This window comes from Dermacentor andersoni, chromosome 5, assembly GCF_023375885.2.
Source record: "Dermacentor andersoni chromosome 5, qqDerAnde1_hic_scaffold, whole genome shotgun sequence".
Taxonomy (NCBI): domain Eukaryota; kingdom Metazoa; phylum Arthropoda; class Arachnida; order Ixodida; family Ixodidae; genus Dermacentor; species Dermacentor andersoni.
The window spans coordinates 141,954,437-141,970,241 of NC_092818.1; the positions used below are offsets into that span (position 1 = coordinate 141,954,437).

General features: G+C 42.9%; 1 protein-coding gene across 14 annotated transcripts in view; it reads left to right on the plus strand.

Moving 5' to 3' along the window:
- Positions 1 to 14,273, plus strand: part of l(1)G0196 (inositol hexakisphosphate and diphosphoinositol-pentakisphosphate kinase) — an 85,469-nt gene extending 71,196 nt beyond the window's left edge. For 9 of the 14 annotated variants that reach the window (XM_055071078.2, XM_055071077.2, XM_055071079.2 and 6 more), the window contains 9 exons: positions 860 to 997; positions 1,654 to 1,792; positions 2,726 to 2,791; positions 3,656 to 3,766; positions 9,428 to 9,523; positions 9,620 to 9,676; positions 10,740 to 10,829; positions 12,856 to 13,059; positions 13,842 to 14,273. In XM_055071078.2, the coding sequence (XP_054927053.1) occupies positions 860 to 997; positions 1,654 to 1,792; positions 2,726 to 2,791; positions 3,656 to 3,766; positions 9,428 to 9,523; positions 9,620 to 9,676; positions 10,740 to 10,829; positions 12,856 to 13,059; positions 13,842 to 14,068 (1,128 nt within the window). In that variant the 3' untranslated portion in view covers positions 14,069 to 14,273. Of the gene's footprint in view, positions 1 to 859; positions 998 to 1,653; positions 1,793 to 2,725; positions 2,792 to 3,655; positions 3,767 to 9,427; positions 9,524 to 9,586; positions 9,677 to 10,739; positions 10,830 to 12,855; positions 13,060 to 13,841 lie in introns of all 14 variants that reach the window. The other 5 variants (XM_055071080.2, XM_055071090.2, XM_055071084.2 and 2 more) reach the window with 4 other exon arrangements.
- Positions 14,274 to 15,805: the final 1,532 nt, after the last annotated feature.

Genomic DNA, 15,805 nt, shown 5'->3' on the forward strand with positions numbered 1-15,805 from the left:
TCGGCCTAGATTCGAGTAGATACGTATCTTGTCCTTTAAGTGTAATATTTGTTACCTTTAGCATAACACAGAGGTTGACAGGAAAATGAAAGCTTGAATTACTCAACTATAGTTGAACAAGAGATGTTTGTTCCTTCCAGATACATCTCTTGATAAACCAGTGTTGATCTCCTCCTGCGCATTGTTTTTATGAAACATAGTAAGGATGTTGTTCATGTTTTACATTCTAAAGCAGCATTGCAGACCACATGCAGACTTTGCATTCAGACTTTGCAGACTTTGCGTTGAGACCATGACTATAAAGTTGGTGTGCTACCTTGTCGGACTAATACCTGCAGCGAATCTTTCATCCCAAAGACTAGCAAAGAATGGAACCACCTTCCCGCTTCCATAGCTGCCATCACTGACATTGACAGCTTCAAGACTGTCATTCATGAAGCTTTTTGCTAACATGTTTTGCTTTACTTGTCATAACTGTATTTTTTTCTCTTTTACTGTGCAAATATTTGTATTTACCACTCCTTCCTCTAATGACCTCGGGCCTTGAAAGTATGCTAAATAAATGAATGAATAAAGAAATAGAGATGCTGCAAGTGGGGGGGTGATTGCATAATGTATTGCTTATTTGTCTGAACAAAGAAAAATTTGCAATGTTGTGCTTTACGAGATTCACCACAGATAAATATCAGTCTTATTAAAGAACGTTAGGTTAGAACTTAAAACGTTGTTAGTGACAAAATTCCATCGCTCCATAGATTCTGCATTACAGTGAAAGCGAGAAATGAAGATCCTGGAACCTGATTCTGGGCCTGACGTTTTTGATTACATAATCCTTGCTCAGTACTTCATCCTTTTGCAGAGAGAAAAGTCATCGGAAAAGGGTATACTCGGAGCAGCGTCTCATGAAGCAGGAGAAAAACCTGGCTGCATTGAAGAGGAAGAAGATGAACTTACATTTGATGATGAGGGAAGGTACGAGGAAGTATGGTCAGATCATGTGAGTTTCCACTTTTAATTACGTTCTTATTGAAGTTTGGTGCATTCAACTCTTCTTTTCGAACACTGATCACAAGGAGACATAGATTGCAACTGGTTTCTTCATTTTCTCAAGAGTGCAGACTATTCCGTTAAACAAATGTTTCTGTCTCAAACGTTATGCGATAAAAAGTATTTGCATATTGCGAGATTCTTGTAGATTTACTTTTTCACTATGATGTACTGTACTGTTGTACTGGTAATAGTTCTGTAATAGTCGTAAACTTAAATTTCAAGATCAATTAGCACAATCAATTAAACAAAGTAGCATGTTAATTAGATACGTTATTTCTTCATCGCATAGTAACCACAGGATCTTCTTTCCTGCCTTTTTACCTGTATCTTGGACACAAATTAAGTGCATTTGCATGTAGATTTAGTGCGTTTGCATTCACAAGCACTGCTTCTCAACCATGGAACTGTTGTTCATGATACAATACTTTATCATCATCGCCACAGTCTCTTACTGACTGTAACCATGACCTACCTTAATTTTAAAGGTAAGCTTTTATGAGACGTTATGTTTACATGGTTGATGTTGAGCACTTTTGACATTCCCACAGGGCATTTAGTTTATACTTTCTAGCATCACTTATTATGCTTTATTGCCCTGCACAGGAATCTCCTACTATTCTGGATGATGGCAGTTCAAAGGAAGCAGCGTCTACATCAAGAACTTCTGCTTCATTGGTGCCCCTGTTTCTTTCATCGCAGCCAATACCAATTGGAAAAGTTCTGCAGTGCACGGCCATGGAAGGTGAATGTTAATCCACACCTCAAGCCAGACTGATAGTATATAATATTACTGACTTGCACATTGGCAGCCTGACTGGCTACATAAGCGATGCTTCCAAACCGATGCTGCTTAAAGCAGGGATTACAGAGACTTACTTAATAAGAATCTTTAAGTGTGTGAAGTTTCATACAGTCAAACCTTATAAGGCTGCATTTGACACAATATTACCTTAATATCAATATTCAATATTCGTTATAAACATACACGTTTATATCACTGGGAAAAAATATGATGCGAGAGAAACGCAAGCATGACACCTTCAACAGGCTAGCAAAGGCCTTCTGATGATTATGATGGCCGGTTGGTGGCTTGCCATGCTGATACATGGTGCGTGAACAATGCTGAATTACAGATGCGCTATGCATTGTCAATATGGCAACCGTGCGATCAGTGTGACCACACAAGATCAGTACACTGGCTCGCCAGCTGAGGGCCAGCCAAGCCAGGTCATTGGGCAAAATGCACATGTGTCTCCAGGATTTGCCGGTTCAAGTTGCACTTGCTAAATATTTTAATTTCTGCTGCCAGAAGTAACCGACGGGAAAACTCGTCCCACGTCGTCGAACTTTCCTCGCAGTTTTGAAACCATGTCATTGCACTGCCTTCAAGGGCGAAATAGACGTTGAAACACTTTTAGTCGGGGCGCCAGTTATTAGATCTAGCTACCCGTTCGTATTGCTCAACTTGAGCTGCGAGCAAACAAATATCTGCTTCACTGTAATGACAGACTTTGCAATTTTGGTTTGATTATAGCAGTGAGAACAAAATTTTGTTCACTTCATTGTATTGGATTATTCATTATATCGTTGTCAAGGTTTGACTGTATTGTGTTTTTTAGTGTATCGTTTCTTTTGCAACCTGCGTTGCAACTTGTAGCTGTGTATTTCATTGTAGTGCACACTAAAGCTGTCACCACCGCACCCAAACCTGCAGCTACCCATACTGTTGTCCTCATGAAAGGTAAAAAGTCTGATATTGTTTTTGGAAAAGTTGTGTGTTTGTGTGTGTGTGTGTGCGTGGTTGCTTGTGTATGTTTGTGCGTGCGTGTGTGCACTTGTGTGTCTGTTCATGTGCTTCTGTGTCAACTGAAGTGCGCCCTGGTGCTCTTTAGTACTCACCGTGTACTTTCCAAATTGTGGCAACATACCAATGAGCTTTTACTTAATAGAATGTTTAGCGACTCTTGGTTGCACTTATATTGGTATACTGGCAACAAATGCAAAGACAAGGTAATGGGATAATGTCACTAAATGTTGACTGTATGTGCAAGTGATGAATATATTGGCAAACTGTTGGCAAAATGATATTGGCATATGCAGCTTGTAGATGTTCCACTGTAGCATAAGCGCTAGTATTATTACATGATCGTCGCAGGGCCACATTTTAAATGCTTTCGTGACTTGATGACACAGAAAATTAAATGCTTTGGTTTGAAGTTTGAGCTGCTAAGCGCATTAAAAGATTATTATGGACCATGTGATAGGTCTGTTGTGTCATCAGCAGTTGAAGGCTCTGAAGAATGGTACTCATAGTCTATAGTTTCAAAGCTTTAGTGTACAAAGCACCTACCATAACATAACCAAACGGTAGCTCTCATCAAGAAGGAGGTGGTGTAGAAACCTTTGGAAAAGATTATGGACATGTAGCTTCAAAAATAGGGTTCAGAATCTTTATGTTGCCATTCTTAATGAAGCTTTCCTGTGTTTTTGTACTGTAGGATAAAGATGTAGCTGCCTTGGTGCAGTTTTAAGTGGCGTAAAATAACAACAAACCATTGCAACTGACACACCAATTGTCTGTTCACATATTTCTTCTAATTAACAGCACCTGGAGATGAGCATCTGAAGCTATACCCAATTGTGCGATGTAACTCGGACAGCCAACGACCGAGGAGTTTGGACAGCGATACCGCAGAGCCTCCAAAGGTAGACAAAGGTGAGCCAGGCAAGCCGTGTGCTGTGCACTATCTGGTTGTTTACACTACAAATATTTCATGCACAAGCAAATGCGCCATCGACATATTTCGAAGTTAATTACGTTTTTAAGCTAGAAAAGGGGCTTTTCTACTACTGTAAAACTATGGTAAACAAACTGGTGATCAAGGTGTTGCCAATCTCTGGGAGAAAGTGGCCACTACCTATACTTGACTCTTTAGTTTTTAGCGTGAATCAATGCTGCTCGGAACTCTCTCAGCTTTGCTGTAGGCATGCCAGAATAAACAGCAAGAACACTAATATGATTTGCATACTGCATTACTGCCTCCTAAGATGGGCAAGTAAGTTTTTTATTGAATTATGCAATGTTACAATTTGTAAAAGCTTGCAGCAGATGGCAGAATAGTGCTCTTTTGATGTTTAACACTCTGAGAACCTTTAATCATGCCTGTCACTATAGTTCAAGGCACACTCATGGCACACTGACCGTTATTAAAGGTGCTGACATTTTGCATTGTTTCATGGAATACTGTTACATTGTGGCCCCCGAAATATACCTGGTATAAAAAGCACCACTAGGTTACCATCATCATCAGTTGATTGCAGGAGAATTAAGTAGTCATTGCTTCAGTTTATTGACTGGCTGCATGACCTGTTCTTGCCTCCCTTTTAAGCCACGTTTAAGTGACTTTTTTATTCTGTGTGTCTCCTATTGTGTTCATGCATGTTTGCATGATGATACAGCACTCCAAATTAACACCTCATTTACTTCTTATATGGGGCTCTGCTGTTAACCAGCATGCTTATTGTTGCTGCTGTGGCTGTTGCTCTTGCTTTGCCATTAATGCATTGTGTATTAAAAGCATAAGCTTCATTTCTGCTCCTGAACATTAGACACATTTCCCTATTTGCACGAAGGAAAAGTGTAGTGTACAAAAAATTCTTCTCCACTTTACAAGCAGCACCTTGTGTAGTGCTTTCTGAGGCTGATTCTGCTTTAGAGGATACAGTAGAGCTTGCTATGTACTTTTGAATGCTATAGACTCTCATTATAGTTTTTTTTTTTTTTTCAGATGATTCTATTATTTCTATTTCTAGTTTAGAAGTTTCATTTCATCCTGCCTTGAGCCCTTATGTTTGCTATTTAAATATTCTGAAGTATGTAAGCTACTCACACCGCATTGTGAAAAAGCACAGCTAACTTAATTCTTAAAGCCTACTCAAACCCTGTTGCAAGCCTACCACAGACCAACTTGCACCAAGCCTTCTTTTCTTTAGGCTTGAAAGGCTTATAGGTTATGTTGTAGAGTCTTGAACTTCTCGCTGCCTCTCGCTGACTTTATAGTCTCTCTTATCTTCCCCAGCTTGCCTGGTACTGCCAAGCATTGTCCACCACATGTTGTCAGGTAACACAGTGATATGAAGGTTGTACATCACTGACGACAGTGGCTCTGTGGCTATGGCGTTCACCTGCTGTGCACAAAGTCAGGAGTTTAATTCCTAGCAGTGGCAGCTGTATTTTGTTGGGGGTACAATGCATAAGTGTTTGTGTATAATTAGATTGAGATCTAAGCGTAAAAAAAAGAAACGGGAGATGAAAATTAACTCGGAGCTCTCCGCAGTAGTATCCCTCATAACCCACAGTATTGCTTCAGGTTGTAGAACCTGTCAGATGTCAGCTTCTGCGCCAGAATCGAAACCAGAAACCCTACATTGAACCTTCCTTGATTCCAAGTGCTACGTCGTACTGACTAACCTTAAGCTCATGACGCCAACGTATGGAAACCGACTTGTTTCTCACACAGTGTGTCGTATGTGTTGAACAAGATTAAGTCATATAAAGAAAAGCTTATAATAGTGACGAGGATAAAAGGAGCAGAAAGAGGGCCTGGGACAGTGAGAAATATGGAAGCAGCCACTTCATGTTTTTAGGATAATGGCCTCTTCCATAGTCTTTACTCACAAAGCAGCCAGAATGTGCGTGACGTGCTCCTCTGCCACCAGCTGTTTCTGTTAAAATCGATGATAGTCACTACTGTGGTACTATTAAAGCACACTCCTTTGAGTTATTCTGTGTGCGTTTTTTCTGTCTTGCATCGACACCTTACTCACTCTTCAATGCAATAGTTTAGTGTGCATTGTTTACTTAACAAGTTGCTGTCCTCAAAGAGGCTTCAAAAACAAACGTGAAGTTGAAGCAGATTGAAAGATTAAGTATTCTAGAATAAGATGACTGCTTTGGCGTGCCAGAAATCACCAGAATGTAAGAATAGTGGCAACATGACTCTCTACATCTGTAACCAGATTTCTTTATTGATGCGAAAAATGTGCCATTGAGCGAAAAATGTGGCACAGCATCTGTAGCAACAAAACAGCATCACTCGTGACACTGGCTCTTGCTTGCTGGCTACGGCCTCAATGGAGCACAGCAGGCAAAATGGAACACCTGCTGCTGCAATAGCATGCCAGGTGTCGTGTGATGGGAGAGGGCAGATATGGCACCACGACACTGCAGGGTGTCGCATCGATGCCCCAATGTTGGCCGCTGCTTCTCCTTTGGTCTCTTGTCACGCAGGACATTGATGGAATGCGGCGTTCTTGATTTCTCGGCAATATGGTCCAAATCATTCCGGTGTACAGTCAGCATCCTAACATAAAGACTACAAAAAAAAAAGTGACCCGCAGCAGAACTCTAAAACATTACCTGCAGCACAAAACTCGGGAACAACCACTCAGCAACATTTAACCCTTTCGCTGTCACCGACGTACCGGTACGTCATCGCGCTTCGCCCCCACAGTGTCACTGACGTACCGGTACGTTCTCTATCGCGCGTTCAAAATTTCGCGCCTGAGCGCAAAGCTGGCGCTCCCGGACTTGGCCACGCCATCTGTTGACTCTTCCTACAAGTTCGTATTTTCGCCCCGACCTGTGTTAATACATGCATTGAAGAGTACGGTGCGACTGCCACGCCCCCCTCTCTTTTTGCTGAGTGGCGCGGTGGCTCCGCGTTTGCTGGATCATGCGTCGCGCGCGTGGGGTTATGGGTTCAAGGGTTGTTCTGCCATCTCTGCCGGTTTGAAGGTTTTTATTTTTCTTCTGTTGGTGCGTCTGCTACGGCGCGTCAAGTTCAGGCGCACGCGTCGCCGTTGCCTCTCCGAAAAGGGTGACTCGATTGCTGCTTTCGCTCTCTCGCCGCACCCTCGCTTCCGACTTGCAGCAGTAAACGTAAAGCCCTTCGAACTTTGTTTTAGCCTTTTTCCATCTCCCTCTTCTTGATCACGCAACGTCCCATTTATCTCCGTTGCGCGGGCGACTGAAAGCGCCTCCTCCCTGCGCGCGGTTACTTTCGGATAGCTGAGCGGCGCGAGACCGTCTGTTCATTGGAGCGGTGGCTCTTACAATTCAGAATACGAGCCGAGCTCGGATTTGGACTCGGACAGAGTCTAACGCGACGAAGAGATGAGTTCCGCATCGTCAGATTCGGATGTTGAACGGATGTTATAGTCAGGCTGATGATGATGATGATGTTTACTAATAACAGCTGCAGAACATTGAAATGTGCATATTGCATTGACTATGTTATTTGTATACCAATCATAGTCAAAAATAAATTGCTATGTTCATTCCCTGTTATGCTCGTTCCCTGAAACCAAGCCGACACTGGGGGTGCGTCACGGCCAGAAAGGTCCGACAGCGAAAGGGTTAATTGGGCAATAATGCTTCCACATTCACAACTCATAGGAAGTGCTTAGGTGTCCTCGGATTTTCGGTATGTACTATCATGCTGAAATATAGTGCAGTTGGGAAGAAATGGTGTAGAGAACACGTGTTTCAATATAATTATGTAATATAATTATGTTGTCACGTAATGTCACAGTTTTAATTAATTAATTAGATGTGAAATTGTGTTACGGCGGCATAACCGGTTGCTAAATGTGCTTGAGCCCCAAGCCTAAGTGTCTGCAAATGAAGCACATCAGTGTCACTATCCCATTAAATATGGAATAGAAAATGTGTTTGTTTTCTCATGTTCATACTTAATTCCTGCATGATGCTATGCACTTTGTCAGAAATATGCAGGACACGAAATTTGTGGTAGAGATTGGCTCCGGGCTATCTGATGCTTCTTCCATAGCATCCCTAGAGCCTCAAGACTTCGGAGAGCATGAAGGATTGTTGCCCTTTCTTTAAATGGATTTGAAGTTCAGAGGCTGTAGTAAAAGGTGTAATATAAACAGCTGCAAGTCAATTATGGTCTACAAGTGGGTTAATCGGTAGTCAGTTGCAGTGGACGACGTAGAGTGCAGGAATGGTTTAGTAAGCCTGTGTAAACCATTCTTGTGCTGTGGATGCCATCACAACTTTGATCACACTGAGTGTGGATTGTGCATTGCTGATGAACATTCCACATGCCGCCAGCAACTACTGGCTTCACATAATTGCAGAATGATGACAGACAACTCGTTCCAAGCATTCTTTTCTCCAAATGTAGCTGCTGCCGATTTGCCAGAGGATGTAGGACAGGTCACAGTAAACCTAGCTCCTGGGTCACTTGGCACACGTCCATTTACATATGTCTGCATGCGTGTTCTACCATACCGGCAGCATAAATTTCAATGTGAACAGGTTGAAAATTACTGCATTTGTAACAGCTGAATTCAAGTTTCAAAAAATACACTTAAACTACACAATGCTATTGCATGTTGTAGTGCTCTCATGCAATTACACATAATGGGCATTCTGATCAGTCTTCACCTGTTCGCATTTCAGTTTACGGTGGCGCATAATTACACATAACATTAGCTACTACTGCAGTACTCCAGACATGGTGCAAGTATGGCATTAGCATAATGCTTGCAAGTGAGGAAGACCAAGTTTGGACCTTGTTTAGGTTTTTCACAATCACCCTGTCACCTCTCTAGGTTCAGTAGATGCAAAGAGCATTGTAGTATAATTCAGCAATCTAACCTAACCTTTTGTCTAGCATTTAGCATTTGTCCTTAATGTCTCTTTAAACAATGAAGAAAATAAAAGAAATATTTCACAGTGTTGAACACTGGAAAGTGTCATCTCCCATTGCTGATGTGTTGACTTGAGGCTGTTGCATTTCAGGTGCTCATGAGATGTTGAGTGTGTTGATGCGCTGTGCAGCAGCACTTCATTCCACTTTTTTATTAGTTTTACTGGCGTGACAAGTGCGTGTTGGCAATTCACGGCTTGCTGCCCAGCAGAGCACCACAGACACCACTGCTGTACTCCAGATAAATCTTCATCCTCCTGAAATTTCCTTACTGCGCCCTTTTTGCTAGTTTTACTGCATTGATTTTTTTCATTTCCTGGTTTGTTTGCTTGGCTTGTTACCTTTTCTCCTTGGTGTACTCAGTGCCCTCATTCTTATTATTTCCCCTCATTTTCTTCTTTCTTTTTTCCTGCTCTTTGCATGTGTATGTTGCTTTCATGTTGCACGTGTTCTGTGGCTGGAAAAGCTAACCTACAAGCTTTGTATGCTCAGCTGCTCTCACCGCTTTTCTTCCGTTCTTCCTTCTCTCTGATGATCCATTGCTTCCAGTGTTTTTGTCTTCATCATTCTCTTTTATTCTGGTCACTACATTGGCTGCCTGTCAGACTTGACTGCCTTTTTCTTTTTGGTCTCGAGGTTAGAGCGCCTCTTCTGCAACGACGACACACTAGTGCATGTCCGGGGCTTTCTTTCCTCTTCTGTTCATCACTGCTTCGTTTCTGGACACTTGGTGAGAGGTGTGTGGTGTTCTTCTGGTTGACCAAGACCGTGCGCTTTTTGTTGTTGGTTCCATGCTTTAGATGGCTTTCACAGACACCGTCATTCTGTCCCAGGGCAATTGAGCTCCTATCTGAGGATTTGCAGTGTTGCTGACCTCCCTAAGGTCTTTGGTAAGTGATCACCCCGTGTCTCTTGCTTGTTTGTTGCATGTTTTTCTTGACACATTTTAACTTTCCACTTTAAGTGAAGCTGGTTGCGTGCATGCTTGTTTCTTGCATCAGCCCTTTTATTCATCTATTAAACTAAATATGCCAAATTTTTTTTCCTTTTACGTAGCAGCACCTTATGTGCAGCACTTGAAAATGTGAGGAAGTTTGTGCACTGTGTTTCTGCTTGAATCTGAAATTTGTGCTGCTCTAATATTGAACCCTGTAGTGATACAATAAGTAGTCTACCTCCTGAAGCTGTCAAAGAGTTATGCTGATAGGCTAAGTAGCCACTGGGTACCAGGACCTAGATCATCACAATGAAATTAACAAAAGAATAAATATTGGTGTGAACTTGCTTGGCAGTCCCTCTCAAGTAATGATAGCTTATCACTATTCTTAAAAACTCTCTTTTGCCAGTACTATGTAGTATATGGCTCATGAACTCGAAAGATGCTTGAAAAGAAGCAGAGAACTGTGCAATTACTGATGGGAAAGAAATTATAGGCATAAGTTAAGAAATAGGAAGATGGAAATAGGGATCGTAGATAAAATGTGGTTGCGTGACAATATAGTTGAGATTTTGGGAAAGAAGTGGGATTAGACAGGTTATGTAAAGCAAAGCTAAATGCTGGTCTATAATAGCAACAGAATGGGAGCTATGGGAAAATGCTATGGAAAAGACAGTTAAGTTTGGTGGAGGTAGGTCAAGATATATGAAGTTACGTTTGGAGATACTGCAAAACCTAGGTAATTGGATACCCGTGGCCTTTGCCCTGCAGCCGCCTTAAAGTACACTGCTGATGGCGATATCGATAGCGCCCTTGCACAATTCTAGTTTTTTGCCCCCAACTACTCTTATGCATGCATTAGATAGCAGTGTTTCAGTACCACACACTTCACATGCTGCATGAATGCTTGTCTGATTGCCATAGCTGACAAAAGTTTCCTTGCCATATGCTGTCTCCCATTGTCCAAACCATTTATGTGAAAGTTTGGAAAAAATTCTTGTCTCAACTCATTCTAGGTTCATCTGGGAGCCTGTTTAGTACGGCAGTGATCAGTGGTTCTTCCAGCGCTCCAGACTTGAAAAATCTTTTTCCTACTGCTGTTGCTGGTGAGGACATTGTCACATAACTGTCCATTGTGAAAATGCAAATATGGTGAAATTTGGCAGTGTTTCCGAGTCGGCTTTGTCTTGAGGTACATTTTTATTTGCAATCTGCTAGGAGAATTATGAACTCATGTTTTGGATGTAATGTTAGCTTGGTGTCATTCTCAGTGTTTGTACAGCAAAAACCTGCGTGCAGCATGGGCTGCCACTCTTATCTAAATAAGCTGACAGAGGTTGCAGCTAGTTTGCCCATTTCAATAGCAAAACACCAGTATTTGTCGCTTGCAACTTATGTCAACATATAAGCTGGGAATCTTGAACGGGCAGCCTTTGTACAGCCCACATTAGCACTCTTAGGATAAGTGGCTGAAGCATTATTCCACAAACTAGCCCACCCTCATGTAATGATGGTTACAAGAAGTTTTTTGTGCAGAAATATTAAGCATGCATCACTACTAAGAGCAGCACAGGTAAGTGAACTGTATCTCTAACTGCCCCCCTCCCCAAGTCAGAAAATCTCCCGGATTTTGTTTCTCGAAACTTGGCAGGTATCGGTAGGGAGTAGGGGGAGGTGGCATGCATTGATCTAGGTGCTCATGGAATGTCAAAAGGGCTATCTACAGAATGGCCAGTATCTGTGCAGATCAATTTTGAAACTCCTGCTATTAATTAACCATTTTTGCTTGGCTACATGCACACTGCCATGTTGTAGGTGCTATATATAAAAGTTCCTTTTTACTGCTTTCAGCAGCTGCACTAAGTTAACACATTTATGCAGGGTCATGCATGCCCTTACAACAAATATACATTTTTATTTGCAAAGTGACCTAGAAATTGCACACTTGCAGTGCGCACGCACCATAGAATTGCCTAGCAGCGAAAGATTGCATTGTCCTTCACTTCTTTTAAAGCTAAATTGCCCAAGAATATAGGGTTGAAGAGGCCACTAAAGATGATTCATGCATAGCTTATGGAAGTAGAGCAGAAGTCATCGAGCTTGTTTTTTGAATGGTGTGTTATCAATCCAGAGGTAAATGCGAATGTTGTTAGCTTCCCCAAGGCCTTATGTTTTAAGCGGAGGCTGGTTTAGTCTGCAGAGTAGATTAGAGGCAGCTGGAATATTGGTGGTGCAAAGGATGGGAAAACACACTGCTAACGAAACACCACATGGCATTATAGTTTCGCTTATTGTATAAAGCTGTTTAGTTCTTTAACTGCTTGCTGTCATGTACCACAGATAGTAACGGCCGCAACAAGGTGCAGTAAAAGGTCAAAAGAGCAAGCTTGGCTGCAATAACTGCCACCATCTTTTTCCAGATGTGACGCTCACAACACCCATTAATGTTAAAATTTTCAATATGCTTTTACAGCGAAGCTGTATATGGCTAGCCAATTCATTCATTCGTCTGTCGCCTGTCGTTGAAAACTCCTCTGCTGCAGCCCCATGCCCATGAGCAAAAAAAAAAGGAGAAAGAGAGGCCCGCGATTGGCTGCACCAGTAGTAGTGCCATTGCTTGCCATCACAGCCAAGCACGCACACAGCCGTTTCTCACTGGCTTTGAGATGGGTAGGCCACACGTCATAAGTACTCCTGAGGAGCAGGCAGCTTTTGATCAGCAACACCGCGAGCAGAATCTGTTGTTTGATAGTGTATACTCATGGCAGTTTGTGACGGTTCTTGCATCACCGATTTGCCAATTAGCTTCCACTGTTTCTGACAGTGCGGTTGTCGCCGATAAGTTCCTGTCTAAGCTCACCAATCAGGAACGAGCTCATCTACACTGTGCTGATGGTGCAGCCCAGGCACAAGAACAAGCTCGTGCAGCCGAGCGCAAGCAGCTACTGCGTACCGAGGACCCGGCAGCCTACTGAGTCGTCGTTTAATGAACCGCCGGGATTAACACTGGGGCCGCACATTTCAGCTCTGCTGGTTAACCATCTGTGCGGAGTGCTTGGGCGGTGATTTTTTCAACGGTGATGCTCAACAGGCATCATTAATCATGTGATGTGGTTTGCATGCGCATCGCAGATGGCATAGTGAGCGTGCCATCAATCCGGCCCTTGGAAACGCTGCACAACGCGCTGTCCCTGCATCAGTTGGACCAGTTTCTGGGCAAGGTGACTAGTGCAACGTACAGGCTGCTCCTGAGCTCTGTTCCCAAGGTGCCCATTCCCGGATCCACATATAGCAACAGCCAGTTCTCAGCCCTTCCTGTTGCATCACCTTCAAGCAGTAAGCAAGCCTTTTTCTCCTTGCATTGATAGGGCAAGTATAAGTTGTTGGTAGCTTGATACGAGTGTTAGTAAAGCAAGCCTACTATACTTTGCTCCCAAGTACTTTATGTATGGAAGAAAGATGTAGGCTACACGTCATGTAATTCAATGTAAAGTTAAGTCTCATGTTCTTATATAGCAAGATATGACGTAATTATTGCATGGAAGGCATTGCATATCTGAACCTACTTACCATCAAGCAACAAGCAAGTGGAGTGACAAGCAACGTTTCTGTGACCAGTGGCCACATCACATTGCTTTGCAGTCGTGACCAAAACTTAGTACCAGTCCAATGCTTTTTCTCTGATACTATAGTATGTTGCACACTGGAAGCACACGTTTGCAAATAATGGGCAGTTTGACGTAACCTTGCATTCGAAAGTTGTTGTAATATTCGTATATGGAGTACATAGCTAATATTTCATAGAAAGTGTTGCTTGCAGATGAAAAATGACTGCACGGCAAAGCACACCAATTATTCTGTGACTGCACTTCTTACTTGCATACCATCTACAGTGTCGCCTGCTAAGTATGAAACAGAAATACTTAATTTGTCCCGCAGGCAAACAGATACGTTGAGTGGTTTTTCACTTGCTCAAAGTGCAGGACCTTTTCACATCGCATGTCACTGCACAGTATTGCACTACATTGTTGCCAGCCTTTGATCTCCCTTGGGCAATAATTGTGAGCGAAGTTTGAAAACCAGGAGTTCGCAAGCTGCTATATGAAAGCAAGTTTCAGGGGATCCTGGGGTGTTTTCAGGTATGATATGGAGTGGACCACCATCGTTCGTGTCTAGCAGTGGGCCATCGACGCCGACGTCGTCGACCCTAGACATCTGGATGAAACTGCGCCAGATGAATGAGAACGAGTCCAGTGCAGCTGAGTCATCAGGCACGACTAGCAGGAATAGCTACAGCACGCCACCTTCACCACACGACCCACGATACTACAATAACAGTCTCTGAATCCCTCCCTTCCCTCTTTGTCTCACCGTACAGTGGTTGACACGGCCCTGTAAATAATCAAGGGGAAAAAAAAATGTCCTATTTTTTGTAAGTGCAGGATTGCTATAATGTACCATAAGTGCTGCCTCGACCCACTGAAAGCACCTTTCTTCTCATTTGATTGTTTCACTCAGTTTGACGAATAAATAGTTGTACAGAAGCAGTACTTTACCTTGCGTTGTTGTTGGTTTGTTTTTTTTTTTCTTCCAGTATGGCCTGTGTGAAAATTCACCAGACTGCCACATAGAGGTCTGCAGAACATGTCCTGGCTCTCTCATCTACCTTTTTGATGACAGGGCCATTGTAACAAGTCTCTGAGCACCTAATCATTGGTCACTGTGCCTGTGACTTGAAAAGACAACTTCCAAACATCTGAGGGCATCATGGCTGAGGGCACACCACCTCCTGCTGCTGTATACAGAGGGCTTTTACAGAAACACACATACTTCGCTCCATCACAGAATTTAAAAAATTATGCAGATCCATTGCACATTTTGAAATGTTTGGAAAGCAACACTTTCTTGAAATGGTTAATGAAATGCTATAAATTTGCCGATTTCATTCCTACATCTTTGCCCTAACGGAAACTGGCGTGCACGCATGTGCTCCTGTGCACTCTTGCTAGGCAATGTGACAACCCTTACGTTGCCTTGTATTTCATCATTTCGTCTTAAATTTACCGCCCACTTCTAGGCAGTCCTCATAGTACCATAGTGTCATAGTGTAGAAATCACTATTATACTGATGCAGCGATCATCTTAAAGAGCTAGTTGGCATTGGAACAATGAAAGTTCACGTGCGACTATGGCCTAATGGTTAGAGCATTGGTTTGCTGTGTTAGGGGATCGAGGTTCAATGCCAGCATCAAGCATGGAATTTTTATTATTATTATTATGTATAAGCTACTTGGTGAACCGCAGCAGCACCCAGCCAGCAGCCACAGTTGGGGGAGGGGGGAGAGGAGGGGGGAGGTGCAAAAAAACATTCACTTTAAAATATGCTTGCTTTGCCCACAGGGCTCCTTTTGCCACCGTGGTCATGCCTGCATTCGTGCTATTGGATGTGCACTGATATATTTGTGAATGTTTTCCGGGCATACTTGTTGGGTCACAGCATCATAGTCACAGCACTCGAATCAAGTTAAAACATAACTCTTTGCATTCTTCAAAGCTGTGTATCATATCATTTGTTCCAAACATTAAACATCAAAACATCTACAGAGACATAGTACAGTCGAGCCCACGTATAACGGCCCCACTTAAGACGAACTTCCGCTTAAAATGAACGAGAGCCATGCGACCGTCAAAATCTACATTATTTTTATGGCACAAAATCTCACGTATAACGAACATCATGGAGCCCTGCCGGTCGGTTACAGGGAATGGATGGTGTAACCCACAGCTGCGACGCGAAATAACAACGACCTCCGAGCCCTTTGCATGCGCGGTCTGTTTTCCCAAGCCTCCTTGGAGGCAAACTGTCTATTTCAGGCCTCTGCCCACCGTTATGCGCTGCCCACTAGTGTTGGCGTGTGGCTTCCAAGGTTGCCCTCCCGCCTGTCCTCTCAACTCCGCTCCCCTCTCCTCATTCTTTCTTGCACTCCTTCACTGTCTCGGCATGTGTGCTATGGCACCAGTTCTATGGCATGCATGCTATGGCACCGCAAAGCAGGCCTCTCCACTAGTCTCCAAGCTTCCT